Raw genomic sequence first — 12,751 nt, 5'->3', positions numbered from 1 at the left:
TCCATTGACTTCTATATGTTAACTCGGTCATGATATTTTAACATTGGCTTTTTGCGTACATTGGGTTAGTAGGCAAGCAAAAATGTTGTACTTTCAAATTGTAATATGAGTGCTGCCCAACATACACATAAAACTGCGCGACAAATAGTTATCTTTAATTGATAATTGTGATAGCTCACCTGGCTTTTGGTACCACCCAAATGGTCGAGTTTCCATCCCTTCATTTAAAATGCTGCAATTCATAACATGCCAAGGATCTTTGATCTCATCTCGACAGGACTGAACTCCCAAATTACTAAGGGTTAGGCATAGCAAGTCACTTCCTGTGAACAGAAGGGAAATAAATGGAATTTTGGGTTAACAAACTGGTTATAATGTTATTTAAAGACAGCATATTTTATAGGTATCGTTGAGTAATAATTGATAAAGTGTTTGAGATATAAAATATTGTGCAGATTTGGTCATTTAGAGATTGAAATTTGTGGCTATCATTTTAATCACCCATCGGAAAATGATTTTGAATGTAATATTCAATATAAGAAATGCAACGTTAAATATAGAAATGTAAGATTCAAATGTTTAGTCTCATATTCTAACATTTAATTCAATTTAATTTTTCATTGAATGTTACTCTAAAAATACATTCAAAATTATTATATTAACAACTGATAAACACTTTACCCAATGTTAACTCTTAAGATATATTTCAAAGTTTAAACAAAGCTCCATCCCTAATTGTATCATCTCTAATTTTCATGCTCAACTGAAGACATGACCATATCTAGGGAAGAAACATATAGGAGCAATATAATCATCCATTATGTTTTTTAATAAAGAGAACTTGCCAGTAATAAGAACATTTTTAGAGAATTTTATGACATGACGCCACGCGCATAGGTTTGTGCTTTTGTAATAAAATCTAAGATTGCCAAACAGTCAATATTTTATCATGACAGTGATTCTAAGAAAAAAAATTAGATCCTGGTATTATTTGTGCTTGCTAATAAGTATCTGTCTTATACTGTACTCAATGTACTTCAATTTGGTTGAACAACCCCCTTAATGCTGAAGGTAGAGTAAGTAGGAAGATTCGTAGATGGTGGTCAGAGAGAGGAAAGAGTATGTTAGAGAAGTTGGAAGGGGCACAGAGATTGGTGAAGACCAGGTCAATAGAATTGCTTCACAGTGGGTTGGATATGTTGTCCACCAAAAGAGGTGGTAAGAGATAGAAGTTTATCTCCACTATGATGAGATAAGGGACGTTACAAAAAGTAAGTGTGGGAACCAGGCTTCAAAGTGGTTTAGAAATTGTGATGCTGGTCCAGGAGACGAACAGATAACAGCAACACGGAGAGCTTCAAGGGAGAAGAGGCAGACAGTGTGAACTTCATAAGATGAGAAAAAAAGAGGGGGGGTTAGGGAATGCAGTGGAAGGTACAGTATGGAGACAGAAGAATGCCTACCCCCCCCCCCCGCCCGTTTGTCTCCTGACATGGGAGTGCATCTGAAGTGCAGGCCACCATAAGACAGAAAGGCTACAGCAGTTGTGTTAGAGGAGGAGAACCAAGTTTCTGTGAGGGCTAATAGGTTACGTGATTGTAGAGACAATGTACAATGTTTTTTAATCTAAACAATAAATTGCAATATATATTTTTCTCCACTTCTACCTCGACCCCCATAATATGCACTGTGTTTTCCTAAACAGAAAAAGATAGCTGAAGAGGGTTATAAAAGGCTCCAACATGATCTGTTAATCTATACATAAAAAAAAAAAATTTAAGAGATATAACATTTAACAATGAATTAAATTTCCAAAGGTGCTTGATCTCTTCCCATACAAAACCACAGTGACACCTTGACCCTATTCAATAGGCCTACATGGGGAAAAATAAACCTCCCTCAGATGCCTTTGTTTAAGGTTGATTTTCTTGTAGGTTTTAAAGGTCACCTGGAATAGAAACCTTTTTTTTTTTTTTTTTTTTTTTTTTTGAAATAAAGACAGATAGATAAATAGGTAGATATAGTTTATCAGCTTCAGGAACATAATGCCAATAGTTTTTTTTCCCAAATACAGGTAACAACCCTATAGGAGTGTTATAAACCATGAAATTGAATGTTTTCTGTAATTAAAAATAGAATTAGGTCTTCCCCATGTACTGAATGCATTTCCTAGAAGAGACACGTCAAAAATAAATCTTGATACATATGAGTTATTTTCAAAACATGCCCTGTGGCCAAGCATTATTTAAAGTGAGAATGACAATGAAGACATATTTAGAATATGTCTCTTGTGGCGGTTTTAATGCTTGAAATACATGTTTTTCTTTATTTTATCAACTTTCCTGAAAATAAAATGTATTTTAATGTGCAATTGGTTGCCATCACATGGAGGCAAACTTGTTTTATAGAGTTCAATATTTTACTAATAAATTACAAAGCTTCTTGGCCTTAGGGGAAGAAATGTGAAGCTTTGATGCACCACCTGTTTAAAGATTTCTATATGATGTATAACAAATCTTTTTATATTCATTGAAGCTGTTTAAAGGAACAATCTACTCAAAATTAAACTTTTATGATTCAGATAGGGCATGCAATTTTAAACAACTTTCCAATTTATTTTTATCATCAAATTTGCTTTGTTCTCTTGGTATTCTTGTTGAAAGCTAAACCTAGGTAGGCTCACATACTATTATCTAAGCTCTTGAAGGCCGCCTCTTATCTTGATTTGAAAAGAATAATTATGGACTCTGGAAGGAGACCATAAAATTCAAAACACAGGCACTAAAGCAGCTTAAAATAGAAAATATATAAAAAGTGGTTTGTGAGCATATAGCGCAATCTATATATGCAAATAATGACACCCAGTGCGGATTGAATCAACAAAAGAAGTGTGAACAATAGAAATATATAAAATATATATATTTAATTACATAAGTGAAAAAATAGAATAAAATGATTTGCACACATAAAAGCGCTGATCAGGCGCAATATTGAAGTGTAGTATACATATTAGCAACAATATAATACAAAAAATGAAACAATGTGAAAAGTTTAATCAATTTCCAGTTGAGATTCGATGTGATGATTTTTTCAAAATCTGGGCTAATTGAAAAAATCATCACATCGAATCTCAACTGGAAATTGATTAAACTTTTCACATTGTTTCATTTTTTGTATTATATTGTTGCTAATATGTATACTACACTTCAATATTGCGCCTGATCAGCGCTTTTATGTGTGCAAATCATTTTATTCTATTTTTTCACTTATGTAATTAAATATATATATTTTATATATTTCTATTGTTCGCACTTCTTTTGTTGATTCAATCCGCACTGGGTGTCATTATTTGCATATATAGATTGCGCTATATGCTCACAAACCACTTTTTATATATTTTCTATTTTAAGCTGCTTTAGCGCCTGTGTTTTGAATTTTATGGTCTCCTTCCAGAGTCCATAATTATTCTTTTCAAATCACTTTATCAATTGAGGTTGGGAGTTTCCTCTTTATCACCACAGGTTTAATAGTTTCCTTTTTTGCACATTTAACCCTTTTGTCTTTTCGCCTCTTATCTTGACAGTTTTTTTGCAGCTAGATAATGCTAGTTCATGTGTGCCATATGGAGTTATGAGTCAGAACTTACTGGCTAAAATGCAAGTCTGACAAAAGAACTGAAATATAGGGGGCAGTCTACAGAGGCGTAGATACAAGGTAATCACAGAGGTAAAAAGTGTATTGATATAAAAGGGACTCTCTATCTTTTTAACTCCTTAAAAACATATGTTGCTGGTCATTAAGGGTTTTCTTGTTTATAATAGTGTGGGTCCAGCCACAAGCGGCAGGACTGCACTATTATACCTTCACTCCTTCCTGCTGGTCAACAGAAATAGTATGGTCTTGCCGCTGGCGGAGAGGCCGCACTATTAATAACGCAATCCCCATAAAAAGACTAGCAACGTACAATTCTGGAGTAGACTGTCCCTTGCAGTGTACACTTTAAAAATGTAAAAGAAGTTGCAGTGGGAGGTGGACAGAGACTTCAGGAACAGGGTAAGGTTTAATTAAATAGTGCAGAAGCAAAACATATTTTAAATGTCTCCCATTAATGCAGTCCTAATAGTGACTTGTGAATGATTTATTACAATTAATATATGCCTCCAAAGTCCCTTTAAATCTTCTCAAAATTAGCTTAGAAGTAAAACTTGCTGAATATGGATTCTTGCAACTGTTATACTTTTCATAAGAATCACTGATGAGCAATAATAAATACATGTTAATTAGTTTCCACTTCTTTGAGCAAAGAAATTAAATATATAGTTAAAGTCAGTACCAAAGCAGCAATGCACTACTGTGATTTTGTAGAACACATTGGGTAAAACAATGACATGAGTCTTACGTTTGAAGCCACCAATCACCAGCTAGCTCCCAGTAGGGCATTCTTGCTACTGAGCCTACCTGGGTATGCTTTTCAACAACGGATACCAAGAGAAGAAAGTCAATTTGATAATGTAAGCAAATGGAAAAGTATCTTAAAAATGTATGATCTATCCAAACCATTAAAGTTACATTTTTATTTCCATGTCCCTTTAATATTAAAAATCCAATGAGCTTATGAAACCCCCAAATAACTAAGAGAGATTTAAGTTTTGTCATGGGTTCCATGTAAACTTCTGTTTTTTCAAAAGCTTATAGCTTTGGAATGGCTCAAAAATTTGGGATCAAATTAGACAGTTAAGTTTACCTAATAAATCAACTTTAAACTCATATGTGAAGTAATTTGGTCAAGTGCTTTGTTGGATATTTAAATATAAGAAAATAAACATTTCAGTAAGGCCAAGAAGAGATTGTCTAAAAGCCACAGTGTTAACTAATCTTAAACCCCCCCCCCATAATTTATGTAAGAACTTACCTGATAAATTCATTTCTTTCATAGTGGCAAGAGTCCATGAGCTAGTGACGTATGGGATATACATTCCTACCAGGAGGGGGCAAAGTTTCCCAAACCTCAAAATGCCTATAAATACACCTCCCACCTCACTCATACCTCAGTTTAACGTATAGCCAAGTAGTGAGGTGTAAAAAAGGAGTAAAACATAAATTATGCTTACCTGATCATTTTCTTTTCTTCTGATGGAAAGAGTCCTCAGCTGCATTCATACTTTTGGGAAATAAGAAGCTGGCCACCAGGAGGAGGCAAAGACACCGCAGCCAAAGGCTTAAATAATCCTCCCACCCCCTCATCCTCCATTCATTTAGCCGAGGAACAAGGACCAGTAGAAGAAATATCAGGTTAAAGGTGCCAGAAGAATAAATAAGGATGCCCCACAAAAAAAATTACGGGTGGGGAGCTGTGGAGTCTTTCAGTTAGAAGAATTTTTTTTTATCAGGTAAGCATAATGTATGTTTTTATTCTTAAATGGAAAGAATCCACAGCTACATTCATTACTTTTGGGAAAACAATACCCAAGCAATAGAGGACACTGAATGCCAAGACGGGAGGGTACAATAGGTGGCCCATACTGAGGGCACCAGGCCTGAGCCCCTCCCCAACAAAAAAATTTTTTAAACGGAAAGGCCCCAAGGACACTGACCCACAGATAGTCCAGAAGCCAAGCTAGAGACCGCAAATCAGACTCAACTGAGCCAACAGTCCAGGAGACACGGTCGTCCAATAGTTGGTCAGTAACCCCAACGCCACACTAATGAAGGCGACACCAGTTTAAACTCTCAAAGGGACAAGGCAAAGAAGAACCGAAGGAAACCAAAAGGTCACCACAATCCATAAAAGTAAACCTCCAATAGTGAGCCCAGCTCACAAAGACCCAAATGGGCACAATAGAGAACAGACAGAGAAAGTCCTCTCTCCAACATCATGCAAGCAGTGAAAGATAACTGAAGACAGAGTCCTCACAGCAACTGAACATAGAATACAAAAGTATCCAACCACAAAAACATGTGTAACAGACCCAGATGAAAAACCCTGAGTCAGAACACAGAGTCAACATCAGGACGACCCAGAGGATACTTGCTAGTAAGAAGAAGCAGCCAACAAGAGAACAGACTGAAAAAAGCAACCCCCAAACAGAGGGCACACTCTAGGTAACCTAAGCTGCAAGACCTACACATAGGTCTCCAAAAGGGGAACACAGAACCTCAATCGAGGCCCCCCGAGAAGGAGAGGTTACACCCAGAGCCCGAAGGAGGTGTAACCCTGGCCCCTCTACCTGTAAGCCTAGGGAGCTAGCAACTAAACAAAGGATATAGCACAAAGGCCCAACAAAGTCTCAACTTGGAGCCAGCAAGACACCAGATGGAACATAACAACCCAGAGAGACACCCCTCTCTGATAAGCTAACCCACAGTTCCAACCTCCTGAATCCAGGAGAAGCCCCAAGAAAGGGACTACATCTCCATAAGAAGGAGAATAACCCCTTAAAAAAAGAGATGGAGCCAGAAGGGCAACATCTGTCCTCAAGGCACAAAGCCACCGGTTAAAGGAGGGATCAATCCCCAACACAGATGTCCTTTAAAGGGAACACCCTAAAAGTAGCTTGCTAACACACATCCCCTGTGTAATGGATGCAGCAGAGACACTGTAAAACCATTCGCCTGCAGAGCAGTGAATCCAAGGGTTACCCCAGCATGCTGACCTAGGGAATCCAACCCTAAGGCGCATCAAGCCTAATGAGTAACACACTCAGAAAACCTGGCCAACCATGACCAGGTCAGGTAGATTAGGTGTTAATGATAAAGAAAAAAAGGTGACCTAACTCACCCGGAGACAATGGAAGAAGACCAAGAAGGTCTTATAACTCAGCTAGACAGTACACGGTCAATGTGCAATAGCTGCAGTTGGTTACATTAAACAGCTTGTGAGCACACATTCAAGGTGCAAAGAGCTGCAGCTGGTTTCAAACTGCAAAGCTTCCGCATGCTAGTCAGCTATACATAGCTATACACACTACTAGCTGTTGATGGACCAAGTCCAAAAAGGACAAATCCAGGGCCTCAAAAAAGAAAGCCAAACCGCTCAAACAGCAGTAAGAGGGTGCTAAGTCCACCAACCCTCCACTGCGTGGGGGAAGAAATTCTAGGGTCCGATAATACTAGACATAAGAGAGAGTGATGCAGTGGAAACTCCACGGATCCAGTCCTCCATGATTCAGGGCTATAAGGACTGAAACAATCCTTCCCGCCTCACGGACCCACAGGTCCTCTTGAATGCTTAGTTGAAACATGTAAAACAAATGATAACCTGAGCGCTCAACGCCTCGACCGGACTAGCCAAGCAGAACAATGCCATGTGTCTGAACAGCCACAAGAAATAAAGAAACCCAACAGGACCAGCCTGTACCCAGGGCCCTAAACGGCAAGCTGCATAAATCCTCCCTCAGAGAGGAAGAAAGGAAAACAGGCATTTGTAACATACTAACATGTCCAAAACAACTTCAGAAGAAGTAACAAAGAGTATCAATCCCAGAAGGTTCTGGAAGGAAACATAAACAAAATAAAAAACTTCCTATCGGATAAAAGAAAATATAAGGCAACCCGGAGGTTAACGCCCAAGAAGAAACAGGCCTACCCACAGGACCAGCCAAACTGAGCCTTGAACTTCCATAAACTGGGAAAGATCTCAATAAAATAACAATCAGGTGATGACATCATCCCCACATGTCTAATGAGGTGCACCATTCAAATTAGCAGACTAAAAATTCCTGTATCCGATAAGGATAGGGTCATTTAATAACTGAAAAACATGTCTGAGTAATATGCGAAGGCGCGCAATTCTGTAACGAAAGGCACAACACTCAAGGACAGTTACACCTGCAGGGAACTGTAGAGGCCCTCCCCAAGATGGAAGACCTGGGACAATAGGGCAAAAGCACAATTGCAAATAAACGTCTGGACTTTGCAGAGGAATAATCACCAAAAATATGTGGAAGCGAAAACGTGCTGCAACCTCCGGGGAGAACACGCCGCCCTGCATGGAGGAATAATCATAAATTGGGTTACCCGCATGTGTAGAAGTATGGACGGGACCCCCAGAGGCAGATTGCTCAGCTGTCCCTTGATTTCCCGAGCCTGAGGAACAAGGCGCTCTCATATGGCATACAGAACATAACTGGTTGACATGTGTCAACGAGGCCAATCCGGATTCGTCATCGGATGCAGAATCTGAATCTAAAATATCAGAATCCTCCATAACTAAATCTGAAATTTGAACAGTCTCAGCATCAGAATCCTCCATAACTGGATAGAGGATATGCAAATATGGACTAAAGAATTGAAATTAAACGGCACCTGACACCCACATTAGCTGGGGCACTCACCACCTCCTATGAACCAGACCCCTGCGGACTAGAATTTCTCCTTCACCACAAGGAATGCAGAAATGGAAGACGGAACGTAATCACGCCCAGGCACAAGGTGAACCGTACAGTCCAAAAAAGCGCGTCCAACCATAAGGTTGCGTCACTTCCAGAGGCCTTAATGTTCCAAACCATGATCCCAATTAACACCACGCATAAGCAGGTTGAATCACATAACAAACATGTTTAAAAAAAAAACTGTTCAATAACCAGGAGATATTAGCCCTTGATTGCAAGATACTAAAGGAGACTTACTGAGAACCTTATGTTAAAGGGACAGTCTACACCAGAATTGTTATTGTTTGAAAAGGTAGATAATCCCTTTATTACCCATTCCCTAGTTTTGCATTACCAACACAGTTATATAAATACACCTTTTACCTCTGTGATTACCTTGTATCTAAGCCTCTGCAAACTGAAACTTTATTTCAGTTCTTTTGACAGACATCCATTTTAGCCAATCAGAGCTTGCTCACTGGAACTTCACGTGCGTGAGCACAGTGTTATCTATATGACAAACGTGAACTAACACCCTCTAGTAATGAAAAAACTGTCAAAATGCCCTGAGAGAAGAGGCGGCCTTCAAGGGCTTAGAAATTAGCATATGAACCTCCTAGGTTTAGCTTTCAACTAAGAATACCAAGAGAACATTCCCGAAGAAAGTAAAATGAAACAATCGTACCGGAATCAACACCGTGGAACAGGAACACGGCCCATCAACTGTGACAGGTAGTAGCATCACCTCTGCCATGGACTTGAGAGAAGAAAGCAGGCAGCAGAGCGAAGTTCGACAACGGCGATTGCTTGAGGACCTGTTAACATGAGACGGGATGGTTTCGCAGAAAGACTCTCCCTGCATCTCTGGACTGTAACTTTCATCCAAGTCTTCACTGAGAGACTGATAGTATTACTTAAAACTACTGTCCCATGTCGAAGAGTACTACCCTCCATAAGAGACAAATTAAATTCTGACACTTCTCTGCCAACCTACTGGGACGAAAGGCAAAGAATGACTGGGGGATGAGGGGAGTGGGAGGAGTATTTAAGCCTTTGGCTGGGGTGTCTTTGTCTCCTCCTGGTGGTCAGGTTCTTATTTCCCAAAAGTAATTAATGAAGCTGTGGACTCTTTCCATTTAAGAAGAAAAAAGCATACAATAAGAGGAACTGGAAAAATAATGTGCCTTATATAAAAAATCATAAAAAAAGGGTGGGTCTCATGGACTCTTGCCACTATGAAAGAAATGAATTTATCAGGTAAGTTTTTACATAAATTATGTTTTCTTTCATGTAAGTGGCAAGAGTCCATGAGCTAGTGACGTATGGGATATAATACCCAAGATGTGGAAGTTCACGAGTCACTAGAGAGGGAGGGATAAAATAAAAGCAGCTATATCCGCTGAGAAATTAAATCCAAAAAAATTATTGTTTTCTTAAAAATTTAAAAAAACAAACAAATCAAAAGCACTAGAATCAAACTGAGACAGCTGCCTGAAGAACCTTTCTACCTAAGGCTGCTTCCGAAGAAGAAAACACATCAAAATGGTGAAATTTAGTAAATGTATGCAAAGAAGACCAAGTTGCTGCTTTGCAAATTTGATCAACTGAAGCTTCATTATTGAAAGCCCAAGAAGTGGGATCTAGTAGAATGAGCTGTAATTCTCTGAGGCGGATACTGCCTCCAAATAAGCTTTGTGAATCAAATGTTTCAACCAAGATGCCAGATAAATGGCAGAGGCTTTCTGACCTTTCCTGGAATTTAGAAAAAAACATAATTTATGTAAGAACTTACCTGATAAATGAATTTCTTCCATATTGGCAAGAGTCCATGAGCTAGTGACGTATGGGATATACAATCCTACTAGGAGGGGCAAAGTTTCCCAAACCTCAAAATGCCTATAAATACTCCTCTCACCACACAAAAAAATCAGTTTAACGAATAGCCAAGTAGTGAAGTGAATAAATAAGGAGTAAAAAAGCATACAAAAAGAGGAACTGGAAATATAATTGTGCTTTTTATACAAAATCCATAACCTCCATAAAAAGGGTGGGCCTCATGGACTCTTGCCAATATGAAAGAAATTAATTTATCAGGTAAGTTCTTACATAAATTATGTTTTCTTTCATGTAATTGGCAAGAGTCCATGAGCTAGTGACGTATGGGATAGAAATACCCAAGATGTGGGAGACCACAGAAGAGTCACTAGAAAGGGAGGGATAAAATAAAAAACATAATTTATGTAAGAACTTACCTGATAAATTCATTTCTTTCATATTGGCAAGAGTCCATGAGCTAGTGACATATGGGATATACAATCCTACCAGGAGGGGCAAAGTTTTCCAAACCTCAAAATGCCTATAAATACACCCCTCACCACACCAACAATTCAGTTTAACGAATAACCAAGCAGTGGGGTGATAAAGAAAGCATCAACAAAGGAAATTTGGAAATAATTGTGCTTTATACAAAAAATCATAACCACCATAAAAAGGGTGGGCCTCATGGACTCTTGCCAATATGAAAGAAATTAATTTATCAGGTAAGTTCTTACATAAATTATGTTTTCTTTCATGTAATTGGCAAGAGTCCATGAGCTAGTGACATATGGGATATCAATACCCAAGATGTGGAGTCTTCCACTCAAGAGTCACTAGAGAGGGAGGGAATAAAATAAAAACAGCCATATACCGCTGAAACAATTAGTCCACAACCCAAAAAAATAAGTTTATTTCCAATTGAAAGAAAAAAACTTAAATCAAAAGTAGAAGAATCAAACTGAATCAGCTGCCTGAAGAATTTTTCTACTAGAAACTGCTTCCGAAAAAGCAAATACATCAAAACGGTAGAAATTAGTAAATGTATGCAAAGAGGACCAAGTTGCTGCTTTGCAAATCTGATCAACTGAAGCTTTATTCTTAAAAACCCACAAAATGGAGACTGATCTAGTAGAATGAGCTGTAATTCTCTGAGGCGGGGCTTGACCCGACTCCAAATAAGCTTGATGAATCAAAAGCTTTAACTAAGAGGCCAAGGAAATAGCAGAGGCCTTCTGCCCTTTCCTAGGAAAATATAACAAATAGACTAGAAGTCTTTCTGAAATCTTTAGTAGCTTCAACATAATATTTCAAAGCTCTCACCACATCCAAAGAAGGTAAGGATCTTTCCAAAGGATTCTTAGGAATAGGACACAAGGAAGGGACAACAATTTCTCTACTAATGTTGTTAGAATTCACAACCTTAGGTAAAAATTCAAAAGAAGTCCGCAAAACCGCCTTATCCTGATGAAAAATCAGAAAAGGAGATTCACAAGAAAGAGCAGATAGCTCAGAAACTCTTCTAGCAGAAGAGATGGCCAAAAGGAACAAAACTTTCCAAGAAAGTGGTTTAATGCCCAAAGAAAGCATAGGCTCAAAAGAAGGAGCCTGTAAAGCCTTCAGAACCAAATTTAGACTCCAAGGAGGAGAAATAGATTTAATGACAGGCTTAATACGAACTAAAGCCTGTACAAAACAGTGTATATCAGGAAGTATAGCAATCTTTCTGTGAAATAAAACAGTGAGAGCGGAGATTTATCCTTTCAATGAACTTGCAGACAAAACCTTATCCAAACCATCCTGAAGAAACTGTGAAAATCTAGGAATTCTAAAAGAATGCCAAGAAAATTTATGAGAAGAACACCATGAAATATAAGTCTTCCAAACTCTATAATAAATCTTTCTAGAGACAGATTTACGAGCTTGTAACATAGTATCAATCACTGAGTCAGAGAAACCTCTATGACTTAGAACTAAGCGTTTAATTTCCATACTTTCAAATTTAATGATTTGAGATCCTGATGGAAAAACGGACCTTGAGATAATAGGTCTGGCTGTAACGGAAGTGGCCAAGGCTGGCAACTGGACATCCGAACCAGATCCGCCTACCAAACCCTGTGTCGCCATGCTGGCGCCACCAGCAACACAAATGATTGTCCCATGATGATTTTGGAAAACACTCTTGGAAGGAGAACTAGAGGCGGGAAGATGTAAGCAGGATGATAGCACCAAGGAAGTGTCAGCGCATCCACTGCTTCCGCCTGAACATTCCTGGACCTGGACAGGTATCTGGGAAGTTTCTTGTTTAGATAAGAGGCCATGAGATCTATCTCTGGAAGACCCCACATCTGAACAAACTGAGAAAACACATCTGGATGGAGGGACCACTCCCCTGGATGTAAAGTCTGGCGGCTGAGATAATCCGCTTCCCAAATGTCTACACCTGGGATATGCACCGCAGAGATTAGACAGGAGCTGGGTTCCGCCCAAACAAGTATTCGAGATACTTCTTCATAGCTTGGGGACTGTGAGTCCCACCCTGATGATTAACATATGCCACTGTTGTG

At 38.7% G+C, this 12,751-nt stretch overlaps 1 protein-coding gene across 1 annotated transcript in view; it reads right to left on the bottom strand.

Moving 5' to 3' along the window:
* The window catches only part of TG (thyroglobulin), a 535,242-nt gene that overhangs the window by 285,147 nt on the left and 237,344 nt on the right, over nt 1-12,751 (bottom strand). The window contains exon 34 of the mRNA XM_053715949.1: nt 180-323. Coding sequence (XP_053571924.1) covers nt 180-323 — 144 coding nt within the window. The remainder of the gene's footprint in view (nt 1-179; nt 324-12,751) is intronic.

The sequence above is a fragment of the Bombina bombina genome, chromosome 5 (genome assembly GCF_027579735.1).
Source record: "Bombina bombina isolate aBomBom1 chromosome 5, aBomBom1.pri, whole genome shotgun sequence".
Classification (NCBI taxonomy): domain Eukaryota; kingdom Metazoa; phylum Chordata; class Amphibia; order Anura; family Bombinatoridae; genus Bombina; species Bombina bombina.
The sequence above is the reverse complement of the archived record's forward strand: the minus strand, read 5'-3'. Positions and strand labels throughout refer to the sequence as shown.